Raw genomic sequence first — 17497 nt, 5'->3', positions numbered from 1 at the left:
CGACAGTACAGAAAAAAAAATCTTTAAAGTCATTTGGTTTAAATTAAGGAAAAATCATAACTGAACATTGGTTCTCTAACTCATCCACACAATCTTTCTGAAGAAGTGGTCTTCTAAATGGAACAAACTCCTATGTAAATCATTTATATCAAGATGCAGCTTACAAACAGAAGTCAAGTCACTGTCATTTCTTAGAAATTCAGTCTGCTATTCCCTTTAAAAATAAGAGGTGGCATACCTGATGGTCAATAACAAAAGATCTTCCACAGCAAAATCCTCCAATAGAAGCCAGGGAATTCTCCATGTTTGCACTAATCAGATCTATATCATCAATCTGCCATTCAATTAACAGAATATATTATGAGAGAGGAATGAGGTGGACGGAAGTGAAGTGAAGCTTAATTAAATCAAGGTAATTTACAATATATAAACTATGCTTCAAATTAACATGTGTACTAGGGCAAAATATACCAGGCTACCTACCACGCACACACAGTTTCAAATTAAAATGGAGACAGTTCAGCCATAACTGTGTTAAAATGACACAAACAAGGAGCTTTAAAACTATGTTTTTAAGGATTCATATTTATTTCACTTAAATGTTTTCAGGTATTGCAATATATGCAGCATGTAACAATAAAATTATGCATGTGTAGGCCCCGATCTAATGAAGTACTTTGGTACCTGATCTATTTTAAGCATGTGAGTTGTCCCAATTAAGTCAATGGGACTGAATGTGATTTAAGTTACTCGTGAGGGGATTCTGCGCCAATGTGGAGGCGCAGAAGTCATATGGCCTGCATTTTTCTGTGCCCCCCATGCAGAAAAATGCAAAATCTGCCAGGGGACACGCACCTCTTCCCTGGCAACGCATCTGTTCCAGCATGCCTGGAGCAGCCTTAGAGATGGGGGCTGGGCGGGGGGAGAGAGGGAAGGGAAGGGGGGAGAGAAAGGAAGGCTGAGCACACATGCATGCCAGTGACTGTACTCCTAGGGGGATTCTGCGGGTCTGAGCGCCCGCAGCAGAAAATGGCCCACCCTCCCCTCTCCCCCCACATTTCCTGCTTTTCCCTGCAGAAAATGGTAGGGAAGCCTCGTGGGGGCGCACGACCATACGTGCAGTTTTTTTGCGGGGGGCTGTCCCCCAAACAGAGGTGAGGCATGGGGGGTGGGCACACAGGGTTATGTGCCACTGCCCCCCTCGGAGGCCATCTCTGGTCTTGGGCTCCACTGACTCTGCAGCTGAACGCAGCCTTCTGGGTCCCAGTACTAGTTCTTCTTCCATTTTGTGTTTTGGGAGACTTCCTATTTTTTGTGGAACAGTGAGTTCCTATGGTGGGGTTGGGGGAAATGAGCGAAGGTGGGTGGAGAAGAAAAAGGGACAGGGGAATCGGGGGGAGCAGAATCTCAGCAGGCAGTGTCCTCTTGGCAGCAGCTGGGGCTCCCCCATTAAGCAAGCCCATCGAACCCTCACCCTGAGGATCCCTACCCCCCTACACCTGGATCCCTCCGACAAGTCCCCCACACCCAGACCCCCACCCCACTGAGCCCCAACCAGCTGCACCTGGACTCCCACTACCCAGACCCCCCGCACTGAACCTCCACACCCAGACCCTCCCACCAAGCCCTATCTACCCTCACCCGCTGAGCCCAACCACTATCACCTGAATCCCCTGCAGAGTCCTATTGCCCTTGCACCCAGAACCCACCAACCAGCCCCTGTGCATCCAAATCTTCCACTGAGCTACCCACACCCAGACTGCCCCCACAAAGAAACCTCTCGCCCCACACCTGGATTCCCCCACACTAAGCCTCTCCACACTTGGATCCTGCTGGGCTAACCCTTCCTACTCACACCTGGTGCGCCTGGCACAGAGGGGCAGAGCCCTGAGGTGTTTCTGGGGCAGGCCCAGCTCTTGCACTCTGCAGGGTCAGGTGCAGCCTCACTGCCGAGTCCCTGTACTGGGGGAGGTGAGGGCTTCAGGGTGATCTCCTCCCACCTCAATTCAGCCAGTGGCCTGTGCTCCCCACTGCCATGCTGGAGCCACATTTATTGACAAATAAAATTTGCAGAATTTTGCAGAATTTTGAAATATTGGGTGCATAATTTTTTATTTTTTGGTGCATAATTCCCTCAGGAGTATTTAAGTACATGCTTAACTGGAGTTGGCTTTAAATCTGAGAAATACCTAATCGTCCCATTAACTCACTGGTTACAAACAAGTTCTCTTTTTGAGGTGTGCAATACAGCACAGAGAAAGAAATGGTCTTTACCACAAAGAGCTTTAATTCTAAATAGACAAGACTGACAAAGACCGGGGATGGGCAAAGAGATTTTACAACAAGCCAAGCAATCAAATGATGCTTGGCCATCACCATGGTAGTCCCACTTGCACTGTGTTTCTTCAAATTGTTTTTTTTATTTTTTTCCCCAAATATATTATGTGGGTTGGATGAGTTAGAGCAAATGAGCAGGAAACAAAGGCAGGAGAAGTGGAGAAGACATGGGAGTGCAATGTTGGGAGAGATCAGCAGAGAAGAAAGGATGCCAGAAGTCAGATAGAATTTGACATTACCAATGTTCAGAAGGTTGCGAAAGTCGCTTCTGCTGAGGAACCACTGCCTCCAACGTGCACTTTTCTTCCTTCCCCAGCTAATGGCTGATGACGAGACGGGCCCCTGGTGGCCTCACTATACAGGTCATGCCAAACCAGTGTTCCCAAGCATAGGGAACCCACTGAATTTACGAGCACAATGAGCAGGGCTATGGCTAGAACCTACCTATAGAAAGTCTGACTTCATATGCCAACCACCCTGTGCCCCACTGAAGGAGAGTCAGGAATGGGGGCACAGTACAAAGAGAGGGACTTGTGACCTTCCGTACCAGAATATTTTTCTGTTAAATGTAAAATTTTGAGTTTGTGGTGGTGTAGGTGCGGGCAGTGAAAAAAGTGCCTGGGCCCAATTTATAAACTGAATGGACTTAATTTATCTTGAAAAAATGGCAAGTATTTTTAGAGACTAAATTCAGTGAGCTGTCAAATAGAGAGAAGTTAATTATGCTTTCAGTGAAAAGCGGAATGCAACCTTAGCTGTGGAGATACCTCCACAGTACCTTCCACTTTAGCTTTAAGATACCCTCTTTCAAGTCCATGTCTTGGTGTTCTGAAGTGTGCCATGCCCGAGTACAGGCTAAAACAGAGATATTGGTACCTAAACAAAGTAGGATACAAATGTCTTTGGAGAAGTTACAATAAGTTGTGCCCATCTGTAGCATGGTGATATTTAATATTCATGCACTTTAAAAACATTCTTTCATGTAAGCAGGATTGATTATTTTTAAACAGCATTTCTTTCCCACTTAACATTTTGTTTAAGAGCAAAAATATTCTACTGCATTTAAAATTAAAACGCATCTCTATTATCACACATGCAGGCTCACATTACTATGTAAACTGACGAGACTGTTGCCACACGTGTATGAGCAGAGTATTAGACTAAAGACTCCCCAGTGCCAAATGTATTCCACCTACAACCCCAAGTACAATGTCCTCATAAGACAAAAATAGCATATCACATTCACTAGTCCCCTCCATTCTAACAAGAGATATTTTTATTCTAACAAGAGATAGTTTTTATTAAGACTTTTCCTAAAAGTAGTTCACTCTTCAGAGAACTCTGTGCAAAATTCAAATCCAAAGTGAATGTTAATGGCAGATGATAAAAGGGGTCTTTTAAAGGGGAACAGTGCCAACTCCACCTACCTCCAATGCTGCTATTTAAACTAAAAAATTAAGTGGTTGTATCTTCTATTAAACAAAAAGATCAGCATAGTAATTGGATAGACAGATTGACTTAAAATTCCTACCATACACAGATGAACACTTAAAATCTGTAGTACTGTCATTGCCAAAAATATACAAGAAAACCAGTATCAGACCTTGTTCTAGGCTACAACCTTCTTGCTAACACAAAATAGTCCCAATGGAAGAAAAAAGAGCCTGGCACTTACATTTATTCCAAAGTGTTCTGTAACACCTCGTCCATATTCTCCGAGGACTCCAAAGGAAAGACTTTCCTCCAAAAAAATTCTCACTTTATATTTATATTTCAATTTTATCTGCAAATTTAATAGTACAAATGATATAAGACAGTCTGATATTACTGACATAATTTGCAAAGAAATAAGTACAAGATACATGTACAAAAGATTGAAAATCACATGAAAGATCCTATCAAGTGAAACGGTTAATCCTACCAGAATACTCAGCCACTGTGTGCGTTTTAGAGTCCTACACACCAATACCACTGTTTAACACTTAAAAGAAGTATAGGAAATCTAAAATGCCCAGAGTCATTTATGAGACCTAACTTGGATTTTCTTTTTAAGAAACAGGCTATAAAATACTTTAAAATATTACCTAAAATATGCACAGCACTCTCTCCATCATCAGGAACAGTGTTGTACACAAAATCTTTGTTTAATAGAGAAGGTTGTACTCCCTGGAGACAAGCGTACTGTTTTCATTATTTAAGAGACCAACCTCAATTTTTAAACTAAAACAAAAATGTGATTTTAGTCTAAACCTATCATACAGGTATATACTCTGTAAAAACGGATCATTGATATAGGATATGTACATTACAGAACTGCAAAATTCCAAACCTGATTATGAATACTTCAAAAATGTCAATTCCAACAATCCACTTTGTAGCTAACACTTACTCTTAAGACTCAAACATGCAATATTAATATTTTATTAATAATGTGTGTATATAACATACCACAGCTTAAACAAACAAAACTGAAACCACTTACCAATTCTGGAAGAGGACAAATATCTCCAGTATTCATATATAGCCCTTCCACCAGAATAAACCTTCGAGTTACACAGGCCTTACGAGGATTCTTCAGAGAAAATGTATGTTTCAGTACATATGAATTGTTCAACAACAAAAAATACAAACTTCTATTAAGATAACTATTTGTTTTGAAAAAAACTTTTATATCCCTAGTTGGATGTTAGTGTTTCAGCTCTTATAATCATATTAAGTGTCTTACAGTTGGCTATTTGGCTTTATTATTTTTAAAGTTTCTGTATTTAAGATTCTGTGCCTCTGTGTAACAAATCAGGGACTGAATAGCACCGATTCAGCTAAACTGCATACTTACACTAAGGGAATAAAATTCAGGACTGTATATTTTGAGACCAGGTCTCTACCACAGAGAGCAGAAATGCTCCTTTAGCTGTGAACAGCGTTCAGGGTGTACTTCCTCTTTGTCATGAAAAGATAAGTGGAAACAGTGCAGTTTAAAGACTTGTAGGCTTTTCAGCATAAGGTCACTGCAGTCAGTTTCAACTCAACAGAATCCTGTTACAAGGGCCCTTTTATAACATACCTCAAATATATTCTTATAGATTATGAGGCCAGAAGGAACCACTGTGATCATCTAGTCTGACCTCCTGAGTAACAAAGGCCCTAGGACTTCCCTGAATTAGTTCCTGTTTGAACTCTCTCTTTTAGAAAGACATCAATTCTTGATTTACAAATTTCCAATGATGGAAGAATCTCTCACAATGCTCAGTAAATTGCTCTAATGGTAGATATATCCTCACAGTTAATATGCACCTTACATCGAGACTGGATTTGTATACCTTTACCTATTAGATTGAAGAGCTCTCTTATCAAAGTGCTGTTCCCTATGTAGGTACAGTAAAAGCTGTGTTATCTGGCCCTGTACCAACTGAAAAGATCTATAAACCGGCATTCCTAATCTTCATAGAAAGTCCGGTTTATAGTTCGGTTGGTGCAGGGCCAGCAGGCTCGCTACCGGGGTCCGTGTGGTTCCCCAGCTCCGTGTTCGGAGTGCGAGAGGGGGATCAGGAGGGGTTTCTGGGTGTTGGGGCACAGGAGGGACACTTACTTCGGGTAAGTCCCCGCAAGTGGCAACACGTCCCAGCTGCTCCTAGGCAGACGCGCGGCGGACAGCTCTGCATGCTGCCTCTGCTTACAGGCGCCGCCCCTGCAGCTCCCTTTGGCTGTGGTTCCCAGCCAATGGGATTTGCGGAACCAGCGCTTACGGCAGGGGCAGCATTCAGAGCTGCCTGCTGTGCCTCCGCCTAGGAGCAGCAGGGACAGGTCGCTGCTTGCAGGGGGCCGCCTGAGGTAAGCGCCCCCTGGATCTGGCACCCTACATCTCCTCCCGTGCCCCAACCCCCTGCCCAGAGCACCCTCCCGCATGCAAACTCCCTCCCAGAGCCCATGCCCTGCACCCCCTCCTGTGACCCAACCCCTAGCCCCACACCCCCTTCCAGAGACTGTGCCCTGCACCCAAACTCCCTCCCTCCCTCTTAGTTAACTGGCATTTTTCACTTACCGGGACCCCCCATTTCCCCAACATGCCAGATTAAAAAAAGGTTTTACTGTACTTATAGACCCATCAAGTTACCCCTTACATTTCTCTTTGATAAGCTAAACAGATCAAACTCCTTGAGTCTTGCCTATAAGGCATGTTTTCCAATTCTTTAATCATTTTCCTGGCCCTTTTCTGAATCCTTTCCAATTTACCAACATCCTTCTGGAAGTGTGTACATCAGAACCAGACAGTATTCCAGCAGTGGTCACACCAGTGCCAAAAGCATACGCTACCTATCCTCTTTACTCCTACTCACAGTTCCCCTGTTTATACATTCAAGGATTCCATTCGCCCTTTTGGCTACAGCATCACATTGGAAACTAACGTTCAGCTGATTATCCACAAGGACCCTCAAGTCTTTTCAGCGTCACTGCTTCTCAGGATAGAGTCCCTCATCCGGTAAGCATAGCCTGCATTTTTTTCCCCTAGATGTAGGATGTTATATTTGGCTGTATTGACACACACTGTTTGCTTTGGTCCAGCTTACACCAAGTGATCCATGTTGCCTCTGTATCAATGACCTATCCTCTTCATTATTTACTACTCCCCCAATCTAGGTATCATCCGCAAACTATCACTCAAAGCTATATTTTCTTCCAGATTATTGATAAAAACGTTACATAGCACAGGGCCAAGAACTGATCCTTGTGGGACCTGACACGCCTACTCAATGATTTCCCATTTACAGTACCTGCTGAGACCTAATCAGCCATTTTTAAATCAAGTGTGTGTGCCATGTTAATTTTGCATGGTTCTAGTTTCTTAATCAAAATGTCATGCAGCCCAAGTCAAATGCTTTACAGAAGTGTTAGAATAGTCTATCAACACTATTTCCTCTATTAACTAAACATGTAACCCCAAAAAAGGTAAGACATTTTTTCATAAACCCATATTGATCAGTAATTAATTATATTACTCGCCTTTAATTCTTCAGGATTAATGTCACACTGACTGGCCTATAATTACCCAAGTCATCCTGTTTACCCTTTAATATTGGCACAACATTAACCTTCTTCCAGTCTTCTAGAATTTCATCAGTACTCCAAGACTTATTAAAAAAATAAATAAATAAAAAATAAAACCCAACATCAACAGTCTAAAGAGCCCTTTGGCCAGTTCTTTTAAAACTCTCAGATGAAAGTTAACTGGACCTGCTGATTTAAAGAGGTCTAGCTTTCGCAGCTGCTGTTTAATATCCTCCCAAGTTACTGCTTGAATGGAAGCATTTCATCATCATATTTGGCTCTAATGATAGTTTTTATAAAGAGGGAGCATGTGAAGAGTACATGAGGAAAACCATCTCACCTCTTCTATCGTTCTGGCCTATAATTATTTATTTATAAAGTTAGGTCTGTTCTAACAGTTTTGGTACGGATTTACTTATAGTGGTTTGGAAACTGATAGTTAATCAGTGTCACCCCTAGGATGGGGCAGTTACACAGATTTCAAAATAAAAGTGTAAGGTACAAAAAACTGCATTTAAATCACAAGCCCTTAGTGACCACCTCCGTCACCTACTCTTAATACAATTATGGTAAGCGAACACAGCAGCCAAATCCATTTTAACTATATAAGCAAAATGAAGCATTCAGCAGGGATTTATATAAAACAAATAGACTACGAGTACTGGATCTATTCAAATATAGAACCTACTTAAGAAGGGCAAAAGACTACAAAGAAATTTTACCTTTTGATCTTCAATCTCTTGTTCTTTCAGAAGTCGCTCAAGGTCAGCCATATCATTATGTTTAAATAACTTAACGTTACTTCGAGATGCCTGTAATCCTTTCTGAATAGCAAAGCAGGCAGCTTCATCTCTATAAAACGGAGAATACTCTTTCATTTTGCACTTGGTTTGTTAATCACTTTTAAATAACAGCATAGGTCAATTACGTTTTTAGGCCTGCTTTACTTTTAAACTGCCTTGTATACTTATGTGTATAAATAAAATCTATGTTTTATTACACACAACTTTAAATAATTTAAAATTGGTTTCTAACACCTGTTATCCTCTGCGGATATGTGGAGACATCTTTACACTTTCTAAAATGTACATTTCACAACTAGTTTCTCTCTAAAGCAACGATCAGTGCACAGAAATCATACTAAAGTATTTTCTGGTTTCCAAATTATACTGAACTGTTCATATGAAATCACAACAAATATATGTAATTAACTATTTCCATTGAGAAGCCATTTTATGTCCCTGCATCTAGGATGACTATCCGGCTTATTCTGTAGTTACCTATTTTTCATTGTGGCAGTTAAGGCTGGCATAATTCCCAAGACCAACATTCCATCAATAGGGGTATTATACTCCTACAATTATCCATTGATTCAAGTCTGAGGATGTGCCTGACCTCTCTTACCAGTCTTAAGAGTACTCATACTCATTCTTCCTCTTTTATTTCACCCTATGGGGAGCATTTGTCACAGTTTTCCAGGCCTGGTAAGCCATTTCTTCAGACTTAAAGATGAATATGTAATTCTTCCCCAACTAAGTTATGGTTTTTGGTAATTTCTTAATTGGATATACCCAGAATTCCTTTTGAAGTTGGAAATCCCTCCTTCTGCACATACTGAACAATAGTCATTTAAATTTTCAAACATCCAATTCATAACATGATGCTATGAATACCCCTTTTTTGTCAGTGATAAATACTGTGTGCTACTGAAGCAGAGACTCTTAGGGTACATTTATACTTAAGGCAGCGTGCAAGGTACAGACACCACATTCCCAGGCAGCATGGGTACAAACAGCAATGTAGATAGTGAGAGACATCTTAGGCAAGTAGGGTGCCCTACATTCCTGAAGCCTTAGGTCATATTTCCTACACAGGCTCTCTACATGCCCAAGCAGTGCCTCTTCCTTGCCAAAGCCTTTCCTGGCTACAGTGAAAGGCTTTGGCAGCTCTGCCGCACGTAGCTACATGCTGCAGTGACAAACAGGGATGCAGCCTGACTCACTGCAGCGTGCAGCTACACATATGGTGCCCATACTTTATACACCACAGTAAGTATAGATTATAGCCTTACTGCAAAAAGAATAAATATGCATGAATTCAGCATATCAAGCTTAAAATATTCTGGTCACTCAATGCAGTGCATTTTAATTTGCTTTAATTTAAAATGTGAATACACAAACTGCAGCTTTTATTAAAAAGTCAAGAGAAACAAGTTAGGGAATGCAGCCTTAACCATGAGTCTACTGCTACTTATTGCATGGGTTTTTGTTCTCGCAGAATACAATCTAAGTTAAATACAGCCTATTTTCTCATCACAAAGTGGGATACATTTCTTTGGAGGAAAGAGGTTAGGTCTGAAGCTTTTCTGTTTATCCAGCAGAACCTTTCTATTGTAGCTTTGTGGTTGCAGAAGCATTTTGCATGATAGGAGAGGCAAGATTTACTAACTCCCAAAGAAAGCATTCAGCTAGTAAGCACTTTTTCTTCATTAACTTTGAAGTGTTTTGTTTTGTTATTTTAGACATTTGATACCAATTTTGTCAACTGCTCTCCATACTATTGCAATAATTGCTTGTCAGATTGTCATCAACTCATTTTAATTGACAGTGTGAGTGAGGTAATTTGAAAGTAACCATAAGTTGTCAGCAGTATTTAATACAATAACTTCCAAAGATTTCTATAAACTAGTTATTTTTGCCCATAACAAGAACAAATGTTATCACTTATAAGCTTAGACTCTCTACACATCAACTTAATGCATTTTTAAGCATGCTAGAATCACAAAGATAGTACATTTGGGTCCTGACTTCTTATCAGATGCAGTTAGCTCTATAACTAAAGTTTCAAATTTTTTGCAATGTACCAGGTTTAAAGATTTAGGTTTTCTAGACCATCTAGAGATTTTTTTCCTTTAAGCACTGTGTGCAAACCATTATGCATCAGGCATCACTGCTTCAAAGCAATGTTTAAAAAGCATACCCGAGTCTAAAGCACTGTTTTAAAATAGTTTACCTAGTAAATGGGTTTTTTTCTAAAGTTGAGTATGTTTTAGGTAGAAATTAAGATAGGCATGGAACTGGTTACTTTTTAAAAGTGTCAATCGATTTTTAGAGTAGAACTACATGTTCAAAGTTAAAATTGAAGCAAGCTGATTTTGTTTTAGAAGATAAAGATTGCAAATTCCTTGAGGTAATGTACTCATCATCCTATTTCTCTGTAAAACATCACATGCCACAATGGTGATCTGCAAATAATTTCGTAAGTTTCTATCAGAAGTGTAGTTTGTGGTACAACCCTTTTTTTTTTTTTTTTTGGTAAAGAGGGAAAGTAAGTGATTGCCATAATGCAATATAGGTAAGTGTAGCTTGAAATGTCACAGGGAAACCAGAAGGCAGTAGAAATATTTCTGAAAGTTATTTTATTTTTATTTAATATTCAAGTCTCTTCGGAATGAGTTCAGTACCTCACAGAAGCTTGCCTTCAAGCTGCTCCATTCAATCTTGCTTATGATTAAAATTCTTGCTCTGTCACAGTATTAGTTCTTTCAAAGATAATATTAGTCTTATGATAATTTTTGGCATGACAGAGCATCTGAATATCTAAGTATAAAGTGACCTATAGCCCCACTATCTGAGAAAGCATGTACCTGAGTTCTCACCTTCCATAGACAATTCAGGATTTAGACTGGCATGAGTGTTGTCAGACTTAATTTGTCAATCTGGGCTGGCCTCTCTCTCCCCTGACCCTTCTAACAGTTATGAAGGCATCAGTGCCCTGCAGGCAAGGCAGAAAAACCTGCCCATCTCAAATGAGTTGCCAACGACACTGCACAATGGCTAATAGAGGAAAATTAACCACTGCAACCTTGCTATTCCTTGCATACATGGGGACATGTGTTCCCTCTTTAGGTGGCAATCATTGCCAAAGTCTGATTTTCTTGGGTAACAGCAACAACTGAAAGCTAGCAAATTTGGTCTGAAGAACAAATCAGAAGAGATAGGAGTTTTAGGCCCACTGATCAGTTTACATGTTAAATATTGTTATACAAACAAGGTTAAATTGCTCTACAAAGTGGTTTTATTAAAGTTTTTCTTTTATTCTTAGGACATTTAAACTTTTTCATTTTAATCCTGTCTGACTTTCAACCTACTGATCAAGCTTAAACCATTTCATGACAGCTTCTATTCATTGTAGACATTCAACTTTAGAAATATGTTCCAGATTCTCCTCTCTGTTCAGGCTGCTTTGCAGTGTGCAGCTGACAAGAAGTGGCTCTCCTGCAGTTGGCTATGCCATATTTAGGATCATCCCTGTGGGGCACAAGACCGTCTAGTGGCACAGAGTTGGTTTACAACTTCCCCACCATGACCCATTGAGTTCACCAGTAGGTGATGCCACGTAAAGTGAGTTTCAAAATGTTCTACTTTAAGCCAGGGGAATTGCTTAATACACAGCCAGCCCAAATAACCATCTTTGCATCCCTCCTTCTAAACTGCACTGTACGCTTCTCAGGAACAATTGAACATTAAATGTACAAATCTATGTGGAGATGCAGTTATCTGGCTACAGAATACCAGGGACTTTTGAACACACACAATCAAGGAGTTCTTCAAGCCCCCCCTCCCCCAACAGAAATTTTACTCTGGGATCTCTGCAAGATAAGTGTTACTTACACAAACACTATGTCCCCTCGCTTTGAATATGCTGGAATAGCACTGGCAATTGTGGCAAATCCATATGAGTATATAATAGATTCCTCTGTCCTCATAAATTTTGCTAGTCGATCTTCCAATTCCAAGTGTACATCTGAGGGAAAAAAAATAAAATTCTTAGACAGTTAAATTGTTCTGCTTTTGTCGCAGAATGGCTTAACAGTTTGTACTCAGAAATGTAACACAGCCATGTATTGAAACAGAAATTTGCTAAGGAAGAGTGCAATTGTTTACCTCTAGTAACAGTGTCACAGTAAATGAATCACAAAACACCAAAGCTGATGAATCCATCCCTGATGGGCATTGAGTGGTGTTTGTCAAATTCAAGCATCAGAAGTTCTAATAGTTGTCAAACCATATACTGAAATATTTTTAAGTGTTACATATTTGTAGAGCTAATATGCTTGTGTACTCAGAATAGCAATGAGAATTTCCTTACACTTAGACTGTAAACACCATGGGGCACGGACTGCCTTTTTGTTCTGTTTGTACAGCGCCTAGCGCAATGAGGCCCTGGTCCATGACTGGGGTTCCTAGCTGCTACTGCAGAGCAAACAGTAATAAGCAACGCAAATTCCAGCAATTAACTTAATCCTGGCTGGCTGAACTTCTGTCCATCCTAACTCAGAAAAATCAACAAAACCCAATATACTTGCCCAACACTGCACTGAAGCTTATGCCTTATTGCTTTGTTTTTACATGAACAGAGAAAAAGTGAAAAAAGGTAGACCATTCAGTAGTCTACAAACATTCTACTGCCCCAAGACTGATGTGTCTGTTATGGTATCAACGTTAAAGATGCAGGTTTTCAGATTTAAGAAAAAAAAGAAAAAAGAAAAAAACCAAACAGGAATTGCAGCAAGATCCTGGATTTGACCCATGATCTCCACGTCATGTGAACCACAAATATATACCATTTCCCAGAAGTGTATTTCTACTAGAGGCCTCATCTGGAATACTGTGTCCAGTTTTGGGCCCCACACTACAAGAAGGATGTGGAAAAATTGGGAAAAGTCCAGCGGAGGGCAACAAAAATGATTAGGGGACTGGAACACATGACTTATGAGGAGAGGCTGAGGGAACTGGGGATGTTTAGTCTTCAGAAGAGAAGAATGAGGGGGGATTTGATAGCTGCTTTCAACTACCTGAAAGGGGGTTCTAAAGAGGATGGATGTAGACTGTTCTCAGTAGAAGCAGATGACAGAACAAGGAGTAATGGTCTCAAGTTGCAGTGGGGGAGATTTAGGTTAGATATTAGGAAAAACTTTCACTAGAAGGGTGGTGAAACACTGGAATGCATTACCTAGGGAGGTGGTGGAATCTCCTTCCTTAGAAGTTTTTAAGGTCAGGCTTGACAAAGCCCTGGCTGGGATGATTTAATTGGGGATCGGTCCTGCTTTGAGCAGGGGGTTGGACTAGGTGACCTCCTGAGGTCCCTTCCAACCCTGATATTCTATGATTCTAAGTATATGTATATATTACTCTTTGCATATAATAGGTCTTCCCACTATAACCCTCATCCACGTGATCTGGAGCCATTTTATCCAGTCCTTTCAATACTTTAGAAACTGGAAGCCTTGGTCTACCACACCTCAATTTGCCTAGAGTATCACTGGTGCAAATAACCAGCTTTTAGTCTAAAATTCAATTTTTAACCACAAACCCTTTGTCAAAAAAAAGTTATTTCTGGCACTTAGAACCTACACTGATCAACATCTTCCAAATGGAGACAGCTGGAGTACCTCCCTAATGTAAGGGGACTGTTGTCCCCTTACTAAGGCTCAGTGGGGGTGTTTTGGTTGGCTAGCTCCCAGTATCAAAAGAAAGGGGAAGAGTCGATGGAAAATCAGGACCCTGAGACTAACAGTCCCCAGGAACGATGAGGAGAGGCCAATGCTCCTGGTCAGTCTGACTGACAGGGCGGTCAGGCTAATCAGGAAGTCAGGAGGCCAGGGTGGGTCCCATCCTCCGTGTGAGCTGGAATTGGCGGGGTCAAACAGAGAGCAGGGGCCCAAGCTGAGCTGTGCCAGCCAGGGGGGCCAGAGATACAGCCCAGAGTGAGCAGATCCTGTGCTGGGAGCAGAGTTGCAGCCACAGAGCCAGAGAAGCAGTCCAGGAGGCTGGAGGCAGAGCAGCAGAATCAGTGCTGAGGAAGGGTGGAGCTAGGGCTGGAGCCAGGTGTGGTGAGCAACTGGGGCCAGCCAAGGAGGAACCCTGGGCAAAGGGCCCAGCACAGAAATACACCCCCAGCCAAGGGTCCTTGCAGGCCAGACTGGGAAGGGGATCTTAACCTGATGGGGGGCTGATGCTAGGAAGAAGGGTCCAACCACCTAAAGCCCGGAGGTGTGTGGCCACCACCAGAGCAAGTGTCCAATCCACAGCATCCCTGCAGCACAGCCAGAACCTGAGAAGGCGGCCTGGGACCTGCAAGAAACAGACTGTGAACTGCCCTGACATTCCAGAGACACTGTTTGTGACGTTCCCTGCCACAGAGCTGGGTGATGTGTTTTCCTTTAATCTTTCCCATTTTTCCTTATTCTTTTTTTAATTAATTGTTGATTAAATAACTTGCATTTGCTTTAGATTGTATGTAATATCAGTGGGTCAGGGAAGTGCCCAGTGCAGAGACAGTACCCTGGAGTGGGGACACCCTTGCCCCTGTCCTATATGACCGCAGCAGGGTTGGGGGTCGAGCCCCCCAGGAATCCTGGGCCCAGCCTTGTTGGGGTTACGAGGACTCTTCCAGACAGAAGAGTGGAAGGGAAGTCCTCAAGGGCAGGGAGGCCTCTGGGTAAAGGAAGTAGAAGCAAGGACTCAGATCCTTTCACTAGCCCACCTCACTGGGGTTGTGCAGAAGCCAGGAAAGTTCCCCACAATACAAAGCATGTGCAACTTAATCTTGTGGGGGCCCCTGTGGCATGGGGCCCTGGGCTGTTGCTCTGCTTGCTATACCCTAATGCTGGTCCTCGCTTTTATATGCAGAAAAACAGTTGTTGTGGCACATGTGGGCTGTGGAGTTTTTAATAGCATGTTGGTGGGGGCCTCAGAAAGAGAAAGGTTGAAAACCCCTGGTCTAGAGGGGAAAAAAAAAGCTTTCTAGAGAGGTGTATGTGGATGACTTATGCCTTTCAATAAAAATACTTTATCTGAAAGCTCAGAACATCAGGCAGCTATCTGGGGAATGAGGGAGAGAAGACTACATCTATAGATTTACTAAGCTTTAATTGATAGATACAAACACCACACACACAGTGAAGGGGCTCTATATACAGAAAACATTGTTATTTGCAGCAACCAGGAAGTGAATATAATCAGTTTCTCATTTAAAAAACTTAATACTTGACAATCATGATAAGTTACAAAAGTGTTGCCAATATATAAGAGTCCGAACACTCAGGTCTGCTAGAGGTGGGTAGTGAGACTACTGCAATGAGTAAGAAATCTGTAGCACACCCAAAGTATACACAGCACCAAAAACGAGAATGAATTTTATATAATACAAACAGAATACGGCTTAACACAAAAAGTAAGACCAGCAGGACTCTATTCATGATCCTGAAAAGCTCAAGTCCAGAGAAAGCCAGGAACCTAGTCTGGGACCTAGCCAGAAAGTTGACTGAACAGATGAAGCTGAAATTGAACAGTCGCTGACTTCTCAATCTCCTTGCCTAGGTCTGAGATTGGGTGATAATGTGAAGGTATATCACACACAAGCATTAATAGTGAAGGGACATCACAGATATATACCACTTTCCTTGAGAAACCAGGACATTCAGATCCCCAAAGAACCCAGAAGATCACAGACAGTGACCAAATCAAATGCAAAATATACAGCCACCAGTTAGAAGCCCATGATTCTCATATTGAAGAGGACTAGAGACACCAGCCTGGAGCCTCTCATTCACAAAACACCCCAACTTGTCTCCACAATCCATTTGAAGAAATTACTAAGAAGTGAGAGAGACTGAAACAGACACTTAACTAACCAAGAGTTAGTCTGGCCTCAGCCATAAACAATGCAAAGAACATTAGCCCTGGTCTACACTAGGAGTTGAGGTCGAATTTAGCAGCGTTAAATCGATTTAACCCTGCACCCGTCCACACGACAAAGACCTTTTTTCGACTTAAACGGCTCTTAATCGATTTCTTTACTCCACCCCTGACAAGGGGATTAGTGCTGAAATCGGCCTTGCCGGGTCGAATTTGGGGTAGTGTGGATGCAATTCGACAGTATTGGCCTTCAGGAGCTATCCCAGAGTGCTCCATTGTGACTGCTCTGGACAGCACTCTCAACTCAGATGCACTGGCCAGGTAGACAGGAAAAGGCCTGTGAACTTTTGAATCTCATTTCCTGTTTGGCCAGCGTGGCAAGCTGCAGGTGAGCGCACAGCTCATCAGCAGAGGTGACCATGATGGAGTCCCAGAATCACAAAAGAGCTCCAGCATGGACCAAACGGGAGGTACGGGATCTGATTGCTGTATGGGGAGAGGAATCCGTGCTATCAGAACTCCATTCCCGCTTTCAAAATGCCAAAACATTTGTCAAAATCTCCCAGAGCATGAAGGACAGAGGCCATAACAGGGACCTGAAGCAGTGCCGCGTGAAACTTAAGGAGCTGAGGCAAGCCTACCAGAAAACCAGAGAGGCAAATGGCCGCTCCGGGTCAGAGCCCCAAACATGCCGCTTCTATGATAAGCTGCATGTCATTTTAGGGGGTTCAGTCACCACTACCCTAACAGTGTGCTTGGACTCAGTCAATGGAGAGGGAGGCAACATGGAAGCAAGTTTTGGGGACGAGGAAGATGATGATGATGAGGCTGTAGATAGCTCACAGCAAGCAAGCGGAGAAACCAGTTTTCTAGACAGCCAGGAACTGTTTCTCACCATGGACCTGGAGCCAGTACCCCCCGAACCCACTCAAGGCTGTCTCCTGGACCCGCCAGGTGGAGAATGGATCTCTGGTGAGTGTACCTTTTTAACTAGTATACATGGTTTAAAAGCAAGCGTGTTTAATGATTAATTTGCCCTGGCATTCGTGGCCAGTACAGCTACTGGAAAAGTCTGTTAACATGTCTGGGGATGGAGTGGAAATCCTCCAGGGACATCTCCATAAAACTCTCCTGGATGTACTCCCAAAGCCTTTGCAAAAGGTTTCTGGGGAGGGCATCCTTATTCTGTCCACCATGGTAGGATACTTTACCACGCCAGGCCAATAGCAAGTAGTCAGGAATCATTGCAAAACAAAGCATTGCAGCGTATGTTTGCTGGCGTTCAAACAACATCCATTCTTTATCTCTCTGTTTTATCCTCAGGAGAGTGATATCATTCATGGTCACCTGGTTGAAATAGGGTGCTTTTCTTAAGGGACATTCAGAGGTGCCTGTCCCTGCTGGGCTGTTTG

General features: G+C 42.2%; 1 protein-coding gene across 2 annotated transcripts in view; it reads right to left on the bottom strand.

Annotated features, from left to right (window-relative positions):
• Positions 1 to 17497, bottom strand: part of SPTLC1 (serine palmitoyltransferase long chain base subunit 1) — a 52545-nt gene that overhangs the window by 12731 nt on the left and 22317 nt on the right. For both annotated transcript variants that reach the window (XM_048850277.2, XM_048850280.2), the window contains 5 exons: positions 12057 to 12189; positions 8106 to 8235; positions 4820 to 4909; positions 4013 to 4120; positions 239 to 334 (listed from right to left, as the gene is read on the bottom strand). In XM_048850277.2, coding sequence (XP_048706234.2) covers positions 239 to 334; positions 4013 to 4120; positions 4820 to 4909; positions 8106 to 8235; positions 12057 to 12189 — 557 coding nt within the window. The remainder of the gene's footprint in view (positions 1 to 238; positions 335 to 4012; positions 4121 to 4819; positions 4910 to 8105; positions 8236 to 12056; positions 12190 to 17497) is intronic.

This window comes from Caretta caretta, chromosome 5 (assembly GCF_965140235.1).
Source record: "Caretta caretta isolate rCarCar2 chromosome 5, rCarCar1.hap1, whole genome shotgun sequence".
Taxonomy (NCBI): domain Eukaryota; kingdom Metazoa; phylum Chordata; order Testudines; family Cheloniidae; genus Caretta; species Caretta caretta.
The sequence above is the reverse complement of the archived record's forward strand: the minus strand, read 5'-3'. Positions and strand labels throughout refer to the sequence as shown.